Raw genomic sequence first — 11,533 nt, forward strand, 5'->3', positions numbered from 1 at the left:
CCCCATACCAAAGAGAGTGGAGGTAAGAACCAGGGCTCAAGCCTGTGCTCCCTCCCTCCCTATTCTCAACTACACACTGCAGTGAAGACGCCCCAGCTACCAAACAGGCTTGTTGACAGGCTCAAACCAGGAAGAAACACTACTACACAGCAGCACTGCAGCTTGCCTGGGCCCCCTACTTCCATGGCACTCTCACCCCTCCCCTCTGGTGGTCAAACTTGGCACTTCTCTCCACCCTCAGGGGCTGGGGCAGTTTCGAAAGGGTCGGAAAACCTGCTAAACAAGGTGGCCAAAGCCTGAACCGGTTGGACTGGGCAGTCACATCTCCCCCCAGCAGTTCTGTCCCTCTCCTGGCCCACAGAGCAGAGGCAGAAGCCTCACAGAACAAACCATTTTATTACACTGTGGGTGGATTGGGGCCTGTGGGAAATAGGGGAGCAGGTGGGGGTGTGGTGCTGGAGAGAGCCCTGCGGGGTACGGGGAAGATGGAGCAGCTCTGGCTCCCAGGCCAAGTTGAGGCTCACTCTTGGGAGAAGGGGAAGTGGTAGCACAGGCCACATAGCCACTTTCTACTCCTCTCATCCACCCCCACGGCATTAAATAAACAAAGGAACTCTGTACAGCACAAAATACATAGGGAGGTCCTTTCCCCAGCTCTGGACTGCAGAGTAGGAAGGGTAGCTCTGGAGGACAGAGTGGGGCCTCCAACTTCTGACACAACCCAGGTCCCTTCCCGACACCATGGTGTGGGGCAGGCAGCTTTGAACTGGACACAAAACTCCACCTTTCTCTGAAATCCTAGGCAGGCCAATCTGTGTGTGGGAGTACTGGCTGTAAGGTTTTCTGCTCCTTTCAGACACTGGAGCCTCCTCAAGAACAAGTGGCCTGAGCTTAGCTGAGACATATCCAAGAGAGGCTAGAAGCCTGGCTTCTGAGGCAGAGTGGGCCTGGGAAACAGGCAGGAGGAGTGTGGTCCCCAAGTCTTTCGCAGCCCAGGCTTCAGTCTTGGCAAGGAGGAAGCAGGGCCAGGCGAGAGCTGGCAAGAACCCCGAGCCGAACAGTCAAGGCAGCCCCAGGCTCAGAGGGGCCGGGTGGTGTGGTTATACACCAAGTGCTCCGTGTCCTCAGTGGTGGAGACGGTGGAGCTGGCAGGGGTAGGGGGTTGGGGATGGTGGTATGTGTGAAAGTCTTTCCTCTGGTTCTTGAAGAAGAAGTAACCCAGGATGGCAACCACCACCACGATGCAGATGGTCAGGAGCACTGCAATGGCCACCTCCACGGAGCCTGGGGGAAGAAAGGGCGGCATGAAGAGCTCCCAGGGCCTGCTCAGTTCTGATGGCCACCCCCCACTCTGAATTGAAAAGACCAAGTCAAATGGATGACACATGTGGAAGGACCGCCAGCATGTGGACAGCTGAACGGCTCTGTTGGGAGCTCAGTGGGATGGATTCTGATGGGCCTCAGGTCTCAGCCCCCAATGGCTCTACTTGCAGGTAGCTTGGGGAAAAGCTTGGAACTGAGGGCAAACATCTAGCATGTACTTTACTGTGTTTCCCGCCCCTGACATGGCAGCTGTCACTACTGATTGTGACACTGTGCCTCTAGCCAACCTCAGGATCCTTGTCAACACAGGGTTAGGCAGTCACAGCCAATCGTGTGGAGCTGATACCTCCTCATTGGTAACAGGGCAGACCAGGACTTACCTCCGCTGGGAATGGGGCTTTCCCGCCGAAGACCAAACACATCCTTCTCTACAGAGTGATGGGGGAGAGAGAAGTTAATACTAAGGGCTGAGATTCAGCTGCTCCCCCCGTACCCCCAATCCCCCACTGCCATCTTCTCCCAGCCCCACTTCAGGTGCTCTGAGGACACTCTGAGGATACAGTGTGACCAGTCCATGCCTTGGACAGAGCAGAGTGCTCCAGCTAAGGCTTTCCCCTCCCCATCATCCATCCCCCCACTGCCCTGCTCACTGGAGATGCCACGACAGGACTCAAGACACTGCTGCTCCTCCTCAAAGTTGTTCTTGTTGCCATAACAACCACCATAGGTAAAGCGGGCACAGTGTTCGCTGAAGGGGTTGTAGTACCAGCGTGAGATGCTCTCCTTGCAGAGGCCTGTGTCTGGCAGGTCCACACAGTGCCCTGGGGGGTAAGGAGCAGGCAAAGGGGTGAGCAAGTCCACGGGGCCTCCCTGCTACCATTCACCAGGCTCCACATGGTTGCTGCCCGCCACCTCCGGCCCCACGCCAGGCGGAGGACAGCTGTGACTCAGTGAGGGTCTCAGGGGCCCCAGAAACATCTGTAGTGTTACCAGAAGTAAGGAAGACAAATCCTGGATGATAATCTTAGACACAGAAGTAAACTACACTATTTCTCTTTCAATCTTCTTTCAGTTTTTCTGATTGTGTCAGGTCTTGGTTTTTTTCTCTAGCACTGGATGGTCTACTTTTTAACAAAAGTGGCTAGAGTCTGAGCCCTGGCAAGCAACAATATCCAGCTAAAATTTATATCCAATGCCCAGCTAAAATGATTACATTTATTTTAATAGTCAATCTCAGTTTGTGGCATATAATAGATTTCCACTGATGATAGTAATGTAAAATTTCCCTTTTTATACATTAAGTTAAAAAAATGATAAATAAATAAATATTAAGTAAACACCATCACAGTGATATGCGGGCATGGCTAAATTTCTGAAGGTGTTAAGAGGGTGACTGATGCTTGGGAAACAGAGCCAAAGAAGAGAGCTGAGCACCCACAGCCTGGCACACACAGCAGGCCCTTTTGGCATATTGATGGGAAGTGTGAGGATGGCAGTGCCAGCATCCACGCTGATGCAGGGGACGGGGGAGGGGGGTTCTCACCTTTGTCACTGGGGAAATGGAAGCTCTGGAGCTCCTCAAAGCCGCTGGCATCTGCAAAGATGAAAGATCAGAGTCACAGGCCCAACAAGGGTCTCCCAGGGGTGCAGGGGAAATGGTTAGGACCTCCCCGTCTGCTGCCTACCACACCTCCATCTCCCAGGCCTTACATTTTTCACAGGTGGCCTCATCGGAGGCATCGGGGCAGTCAGGAGTGCCATCACACTCCAGGAAGCTGTCGATGCAGCAGCCATCACTGCACTGGAACTCAGTGGAATGACATGTGCCCGAGCACACTGGATGGGGCAGAACAGAGTGGGAGGTGAGGTCAGGCTCCAGCAAAGGCCAGAAAGTACCAAGGCTCCACTATCTACCTGGCCCTCTCTACCCCAACACAGCATCATGACACAGCTGCTGTTTCCCTTCTAACACCATCAACCCCCCGACCCCATGAACCTTCTATACACAAATTGGGCAGATCCTAATAGGAGGATGCTGAGCTGCAAGAGGTGGGGTGCTTGGGTCCTTCCACATACTTTGAAGGTACGAATGGGTTGGGCAAAAGCAGCTTGGTCAGGGGCATGGACATGATAGGGCTGGAGACCTGGCAGGGGTGAGGGGAATAAGGAAAGGAGCAAAGCCCACCTGGATTGTGCCTTGCCATGGAAGGGCCTGGGAAAGAGAAAACAGAAGTGAGAGGAGGCAGGGCCAGGTCCCAGCAAGGATGAGCTGATGGGGGTGCCGGGGAATGGGGGACTCTCATGCTCACCTCCCTGACTGGTGAAGAGAGACCACCCGCCCTGGGGAAAACTCCAGACTTGAGCCCCCAAGCTGCCCCACAAAGGCTCACCTTGCACACTGCGGCAAGCTAGCTTGCACTCTTCTTCCCGAAGGTAATTGTTCTTGTTGCCCAAGCAACCTCCATAAACAAAACTCTTGCACAGCTGTTCAGTGGGGTCGTAATACCAGCGGGGGAAAGAACCACGGCAGCGGCCCACCTTCTTGGGCACTAGGCAATAGTCTAAAAGGAGGAAAGTTGTGAGGGGGGCCCACAGGGCCAATCAACAGAGCCGGGTGGCTCCAGACGCTGCCTCCCCACTCGCTTCCTCACCTTCTGTCTGCTTGGTGGACAGCACGGTGACGGTGAGGTTGGCTGTTGTCTCTGGTTGGTCTACGCTGGTCACTTTCAGCTGGAACAGGTAGGTGCCTTCCTTGAGTCCCCACAGCTTCACCTCGTCCGGATCATTCCTCTATACATAGGAGTCACCATTAGGCTGGGACCTGCTGATGTCCTTGGGCTGCCCCAGAACCTCCCAGCCATCCAACCCCCCAGGGAGAGCAGAGGGACTTGATATTAAGTGTATCCTCAGCTTCTATCCATCTTGGACTATGGCCCCAAAAAGAAAGGGGGCCCTGGAGGGCTGAGGTGGGGTCAGGGAGCCAGCCCAGTGTCTCACCTCTACCCTGACGTCCGTGTCACCCTGCAGTAGGTGCCAATCTGTGTTCTCCACACCCTTCAGCACCAGGGGCTCCTGGGGCTGTACCTTCAAGTCTATGTCTGCCCAGACCATGGGGATCCGGGACCCTGGGGGGAAGGTGAGGTAAGGTCAACTCTCACTGAATGGACCAGGTCTCTCCTGGCGGCGGGAGGCAGTGTGGGCCACACTTAAACCAACCTAGGACTCAGCAACCAACATGGGGCGCAGGAGGGAGCCCACGACTAAACCATCTTCTTTCTCTTTATTTAGATATATTATGCCTTTGGCATATTAAAGACGTTTTTCTGTTGTAAAACTCACTTTGTAAAACAAATTCCTGAATAACACATGACATCTGATTCCATTTAGGAAAGAAATGTATATATGTCTATATTTTGAGAGGCTTATTCCTATCTTCTGCAATACGCAGGTCTTGTGCTAATTGTTTTAAAAAGTTAAAGTAACAATATTTGTGAAAAGCCAAATGAGTAAATGTATGATTAACACCCATTGCCCCTCTCTGCTGCCCAACTGCTTCTGACAGAGGCCTTAAGCACACAGTCCCCAGGTGGCAATGTGGCCAGTCGTGGTGTCCCAGGGTGAGTGGCCACAGAAAGGGGTGCCTCTGCCACCTCAGACAGATTAGGCCTCCAGTTATGAAGGAACCACACCCTCCCTCAACCTGACAGAGCCTTTGCCTGAGGCTTCTCGTCTAGGGTTAGGGGCTGGAGAGAGAACAAACCCAAAGCAGGATTCCTGCTTGTAAAGGGTTGAATGGTGGTTCTCCCAAAATGTATGTCCATGTCTAAACTCTAGAACTTGTGAATGTGTCCTTATTTGGAAAAAGGGTCTCTGCAGAAGTCATCAAGTTAAGCATTTCCACATGAGATCATCCTGGATTAGTTGGATAGGTGCTAAATCCAATGACAAGTGTCTTTATAAAAGACAGAAGAGAACATAGAGTGAAGGAACAACACGTCATGTGAAGACAGAGGCAGAGATTGGAGTTATGCAGCCACAAGCCAAGGAAGGCCTGGACCCACCAGAAGCTGGAAAAGGCAAGGTTGGATTCTCCCCCAGGGTCTTCAGCGGGAATGTGGCCCTGCTGACACCTTGATTTTGGACTTCCTGCCTCCAGAAATATGAGACAATACATTTCTATTGTTTTAAGTCACCCAGTTTATAATAATTTGTTACAGCAGCCATAGGAAATTAATACACTGTCCTCGAGGGGATTATAGTCCAGTTGGGCAGGTAAGACCCAACAAGATGAAGCAACAGGAGAAAAGGACCAACAAGATGAAGCCGTATGCAGCGCATGTACAGGACAAAGAAAGGGACATTCAGATAAGGGACAGGTTCCAGCGGACTGGAGGAATAAGGAAAGGTTTTCTGGAGAAGAGAGAAAGGATTTTTTTGATTCTTTTATTTTTGTTTTCATTTGTTTGGTTGTGGGTTTTTATTTGTTCTTGTTTTTATTTGCTTGCTGTGTTGTTGATGACAACAGAAAACATGAGGAGCCAAAGCAAGGAGCTGGGAATTTGCAGGGCTGGTTTGATGACATTAAGGAGACCAGCTGGCCTAGACAGACCTCAGAGGGCCCTGAATGCTGGGCCAGGGCATGTGGACACAGCAGGAGTGACATTCAAATATTTAGCAACTGGTGGTACAGGAGGGAGACAGACACTGGCCGCGAGAATCTGTACAGAGTCCTAGAAGGACTGGCTGCACCAGGCATTGACGTCCTAGATGCACGATTGAAGTCCAGGAGGGCTAAGGCAGGGGCCCAGGGCCTGGGTAGCAGGGGCAGCCCTGGGCTCAGGGCAGCAGCTGTTTACCCATCTGTCTGGAATGATTTCTATGGAGCAAGGAGGCTGGCAAGTGCACCAGCGCAGCAGGGCAGGGCAGATGCAACAGAAGTGGTTTGAATTAAGGAACAGCTAAGGGAATGGAAGGGAGGATGAAGCAACACTGGTGGGCAGATGCTGGGCTTCTGTCTGATGGGTGCTGGGGAGTGGGGAGGAAGAGCCAGGGCACAGGAAAAAGGGAAACCAGATCTAGAGGGTTCAGTCACAGAGAACTTAAACGTGTGGGTTCAGTCACAGAGAATTTAAATTTGAGGGAGGGAAGACCATCCAGAGGGGAGGTACCCACTGGGAGCTGCAGAGAAGCCAGAGTTGGAGACAGATCTGGAGTCATAATTATCAACAAAGTTGTCACTTGTTGGATGTGTGCTCGGCACCATGCTGTATCATCTACTTGCACCATCTACATCAGGGGTTGGCAAATGATGGCCTTCGGGACAAATCCACCCCACCCCTGGGCATATTTTTAAATGATTGAAACAAATCAAAAGAATAGTATTTTGTGACATGTGAAAAGTATATAAAATTCAAATTTGTGTCTGAACAAGCCCTGCCTATTCGGTTACATATTGTGGATAGCTTCTTTCACGTTTCAACAGCAGAAGTGAGTAGCTTCCACAGACATCGTAGGGTCCACAAAGCCTAAAATATTTGCTGTTTGAAACTTTACAGAAAGTTTGCTGAGCCCTAATCTACATTGCCTGCCTTCCTAACCACCCTGGCACAACTGCATCCTCGCCCCTCTTTCCAGATAGAAAAATTGACATCAGAGAGGTTAAATGACTTGCCCAGGGTCACTCAGTTTCTATATGGCAGAGCTGGGATTTGAACCGTGGTCTAACTCCACAGCTCATTCTCCAAAACACCACGCTGCTGGTCACCCACCTGCTTAGAGGTGTAATTTTGATTGTTTTTATAATCTCGGAGCTTTTGTTTTTAGCTTAGGTTATATATGTACATGATTTAAACTTCAAAAAGTACAAAAAGGAAGTGTGAATCAAGTACCCTCTGTTCTCCTTAACGCTCAAGTTCCTCTTTCCAGAGGCATCCGATCTTACTAGTTTATGTATGTGAATATCAAGAGAGAAATAGTACTGAATTCATAAGAATGCAAGTTCTTGTTTTTCTCATAAAATATCTTGGAAATAATTGCACAATAATACATATAGTTCTCTTTTCTTTTGGCTGCATAGTACTTGTTGTATGAATACACCATAATTTATAACTTATTTAAAACCAGTCCACCAGTCTCCTCTGCTTTCGATCCTCCTTTCTTTGCTCCCTCCCTCCATCCTTCCCTCCCTCCCCTCCCTCCCTACTAAGAACTAAACCATGCTGCCTCAGGGTTTATTATTATTGTTAAAAGAGCATCACAGTATCCAATTATAGGATGTGTTGATAGACATTGATATCTTTCCCAGTCTTTGCCATCATAAATAATGCTACAGTGAAGAACTGGCTGGTAAGTTGTTCAACACATGCGTAAGTATAGCTGCAAAATGAATTCTTACAAGTGGAATTGTGTTGCGGTTATATGTATTTACAGTTTTGATAAATATTGCCAAACTGCCCTCCACAGAGGCTCTACAGAGAGTGTGCCCAATGTAAGAGGGAATTCAAAGGAAGAGAAGGTAAATAGATAAGAACAGCTGCTTGGAGGCTGAGTCACAGGGATTCCTCTTTGATGAGGCAGAGAAAGCAAACACAATGGGGTACTCACAGAGGGTGGTCACAGACAGAGATGAGAAGACCAGGACACACAGTGACAGCAAAGGGACAGGAAGGGAGAGCTTCCACAGAGAAACATGTCAAACAGTGCAGAGGCCTACAAGAATAAGAAAAGGGGATCTGGATTCCAGGCGTTGAGGGGAAATGAGACGGGGAGATCAGGAAAGGAAAGTGCTTGTCTGGAACCAATGCCCAGATTGGCTGGAGATCAGGAGAGGGCCACCAGGGGCCAGTCCTAAGCAGAACTCTGAGAAACAAAGCCAAGGGGGCGGTGAGCTGGGAGGAGCCCGTTCCTCCCTCTTTGCTATTTCAGAAAGTAATCAGCTGTCTGAAAGGGGAAAGAAGACAGACAGACTACTTGGCAGTCTACCTAGCAGACTCACAGGCTAGCCCCACCAGCCCCCACAGGGGAAGTGGCAGGCAGAGTGATGTGTCAAATCAGCAATGTCCACCCCCACACAGCTGGTCCTCTCCAAGCCGCAGTGCCCAGGAGCAAGGGGCAGATGCCCTGCCCTACCATTCTCTTCTTCCTACCTCCAAGAGAGCAAAGGGCCAGAGTAGTCATAAAGCCAGCCCCTCCCCCCGCTGCCAAGCCCCAGGACATCTCCAGGCAAATACAAACTCCACCTCCTAAGCTACTCCTCCAACAGAACGAGGGGGAGGGCAGGAGGAGGGGAAGGAGCAGGGTGCTCAGGAAGCCACAGGAATCTGGACTGGGCTGGCCTGGCCACAGGCAGGGAAAGGGGAACAAACAAACCCACCCTGGGGAGGATTTCTCTACCTACCATGTTTCCCCGAAAATAAGATCTAGCCAGCCCATCAGCTCTAATGCGTCTTTTGGAGCAAAAATTAATAAGACCCAGTCTTGTATAAGACCCGGTATTTTATGTTATGTTATGTTATATATTACATTACATTATATTACATTATATAAGACCCGGTCTTATATTAAACTAAGACTCGGTCTTATATTAATTTTTGCTCCAAAAGACGCATTAGAGCTGATGGTCCGGCTAGGTCCTATTTTCGAGGAAACATGGTAATACAAGAATCAAAGGTTTAGAAGCCCTGAGCACCTGCCCACCTTGCCTGCCATAATGGCCATCTCTAACCTCTTTCGCTGAACTCAGCTGAGAATGGATTCCTTGATACCACACAGCTTCCCCACCTCCGCAAAACACTGCAACATCATGAAAATGGCCTGAAGCTCACACTCAGTTCAAGCCCTACCCAGCTCCCTAAATGCCCAGGAAATCCCCACTCCACCCTGTCTTGTGCCAAACAGGCCAATCTGGGGGTGGGAAGGTTTCCAGGAGAGGAAGGTTGGTCCCAAGACCAGATGGCCTCACCCATCTCAACTCCCTGACCAGACCCCAGAGTTTCAGGCACTGGCCTGGGATTGGGTCTCCCATGGGGCATCTGTCAGCACAGGAAGGGCACAGGTCAATTAGCGTCGTCACCACCTACACTCTCTGCTACTTCCTTGTGGAACAGGCTCAGGCCCTGGTCCAGTGGGACGTGGTGGCCCTGCCAGGCCCAGAGGTGGTACCCCCTCCTGGAATCCTCATCCCACTTCTCAGAGATCCAGGATTGCTCCTGGAAGGATAGGGAGAAGAGTGGACCCTTAACCTGGGAGAGAAAGTGGCCCAGGAAAAGGCTGGAGAGGAAAGTCCCTACTCCACTTTCCAGAATTAAGAATGACCACCTCCAGACTCAGTCTCAACCTAATCCTGGTCCTTGGGCGCCCCAGGCTCTGATTCTGTCAGCCCACTGGGCTGTCCTTGGTCAGAGACAGGCTTCTTCCAGAAAGGTGGTCTTGTGTGAAAAACAGCACAAGACTTTTGGAGGTCCCATGTAGGGTTGAGTCCTAGATCTACTATTTATGGGCAGCGCTCTCCTGGGCAGATTATTTAACATGAGAGTCAGTTTCCTAACCTGAAAAATGGAATGACTGTTAATAGCACCTTTTTCAGAGGTGGTTGTCATGAGGCTTCAGTGAGAGGTTGAGTGGCACAGCAATCAGTAAGCTGTAAAGTACTAACAGAGGTTATCAGTTGTGACCCATCCTTGCCCTAGAGCCCCACCTGGCCAGAACAGCAGGTGGAGAGAATGGAGAACAAAGGTCTCTGGAGGGGCCCTGATCCCAGCTAATTGCTTAGTCCCAGGAGTAAAGGGGAGCCCTGGCCCCCACTTTGCTCTTATCCCCGGAAGTAAACAAGCTGAGCAGACAGCTTGGCTACCAGATGCCAGGCAGGGAGAGGGAGCCCTGTCTGGCTCACGTGCAGACACACCTGCCTGGACAGCTGACATCCATCCCTCCCCTAGGAGGTATATATACCAGTGGGCTGACTCACCCAGCAACCCTCCTCACCCCCACCCCAGAGCCTCTGGCTACTGTGCCCACAACACAGCCCCTTCCCTTTTGGGTCAAGCTCAGACTGGGCTTGTTCTTTAGTTTCCGGGGTCTGGCAATTTTCCCCAGACCACCAAAGGCCAATCGATAGGTAGGAAGAAGGGGTGCAGAGAGATGCAAACAGTCGCAAGCCCAGCAGTGGAAGAGGAGACTCTCCTTCACCAGGCTCACTTGCAGGGGCCTCAGATGGAACTTGTCCAGGGGTGCCTACTAGTCACCTGGTGGCCTCCAGACAGCTCACTTCCTGACCCAGCATAGCAGAGCCAGAAGTCGGGAATTCTGAGGAGCTGCCTCCTCCACCCCATGCACACATTCCAGAGCACGAGCCCACTCAGCACCCAGAATTCAGGAGGGAGTCTAGGAATTCAGTGGGGAGTCTATCCCTCCCCACTCAGCTAGCCTGTCCTTTGTTTACTGTTTACACCGCCTACTTCTAAGGAGGAGTTGGGGTAGAATAGGACTCTTCTCAATCAACCCCTTTCTGATGCTCGCCTCCCCCAGGACTCCATAACCAGCCCCTTTCCTGAGTCTCTCCAAACCCATCCGTCCGCGCACCCTCTCCTTACCTCCAAAGCCCTGGGTCCGCAGCTTGCGGTAGGAGCGGTAAACCTCCCGCGTGAGGTAGTTCATGAAGCCCTCCCTGGGTGCGAACTTGCACACGAAGTTCTGATCGTAGAGGCAGTTGATGAGGAAGCAGGAGGCGACGGCGTCCTCCCCGCTGTCGGGCTGCAGCTCCACCAGCGCCAGGTTGCAGTTCTGGGTAGTGCAGCAGGCGCGCACGCAGTCCCGGCCGCGGCGCACAGCTGGGGAGTCCAGGAAGGTGGCCCCGTTGCTGATCGAGGCCTCGGTGTCGAGCACGAAGGAGGGTACACCGGGAGTAAAGCGGTCCAGGCAGGAGGCTCCAGCCGGCAGCGCGGGGGGCGTGGGCGGCGGCCCGGCGTCGGTGTCCCCGAGGCCAAGAGCGCACAGCAGACACACGGCGACAGCTGGGAAATAGGTTTGGGAGAGGCGGGTGCCAGCCATCGTCCTCCCAGGGGCCATCGCCCTCCTCCCCGCGGGGGTCACCTTCACAGTGCGGGCCTCTGGGCTCCAAGGGTGCTTGCGACCTGAGAAAGAGGAGGGGACAGAGGAAGAGACACACGGAATCAGCCGGGGAACCGGATCAGCCGGGGAGATTTCAAGGGAG

General features: G+C 51.9%; 1 protein-coding gene across 2 annotated transcripts; it reads right to left on the reverse strand.

The window, feature by feature from the left end:
* Positions 1–376: 376 nt before the first annotated feature.
* Positions 377–11,388, reverse strand: SPINT1 (serine peptidase inhibitor, Kunitz type 1). 2 transcript variants are annotated; one of them, XM_019725462.2, is made up of 10 exons: positions 10,914–11,388; positions 4,321–4,448; positions 3,975–4,113; positions 3,714–3,884; positions 3,509–3,535; positions 3,034–3,159; positions 2,867–2,917; positions 1,974–2,144; positions 1,704–1,751; positions 377–1,284 (listed from the first exon to the last, which is right to left on the reverse strand). In XM_019725462.2, the coding sequence occupies exons 1-10, from the start codon at positions 11,386–11,388 to the stop codon at positions 1,079–1,081; spliced, it is 1,542 nt and encodes a 513-aa protein (XP_019581021.2). In that variant the 3' UTR covers positions 377–1,078. The 2 variants fall into 2 exon arrangements, with proteins under 2 accessions (XP_019581021.2, XP_074184002.1); XM_074327901.1 differs by lacking the exon at positions 3,509–3,535.
* Positions 11,389–11,533: the final 145 nt, after the last annotated feature.

This window comes from Rhinolophus sinicus, linkage group LG03 (genome assembly GCF_036562045.2).
Source record: "Rhinolophus sinicus isolate RSC01 linkage group LG03, ASM3656204v1, whole genome shotgun sequence".
Taxonomy (NCBI): Eukaryota; Metazoa; Chordata; class Mammalia; order Chiroptera; family Rhinolophidae; genus Rhinolophus; species Rhinolophus sinicus.

What these genes read in the sequence shown, in the direction of transcription:
- SPINT1 (XM_019725462.2), bottom strand. Translation starts at nt 11,388, where the DNA reads ATGGCCCCTGGGAGGACGATGGCTGGCACCCGCCTCTCCCAAACCTAT. An exon ending in ACACGGACGTCAGGGTAGAG is followed by an intron (nt 4,114 to 4,320) that starts GTGAGACACTGG and finishes TCCTATGTATAG; the next exon opens with AGGAATGATCCGGACGAGGT. An exon ending in GTCCACCAAGCAGACAGAAG is followed by an intron (nt 3,885 to 3,974) that starts GTGAGGAAGCGA and finishes TCCTCCTTTTAG; the next exon opens with ACTATTGCCTAGTGCCCAAG.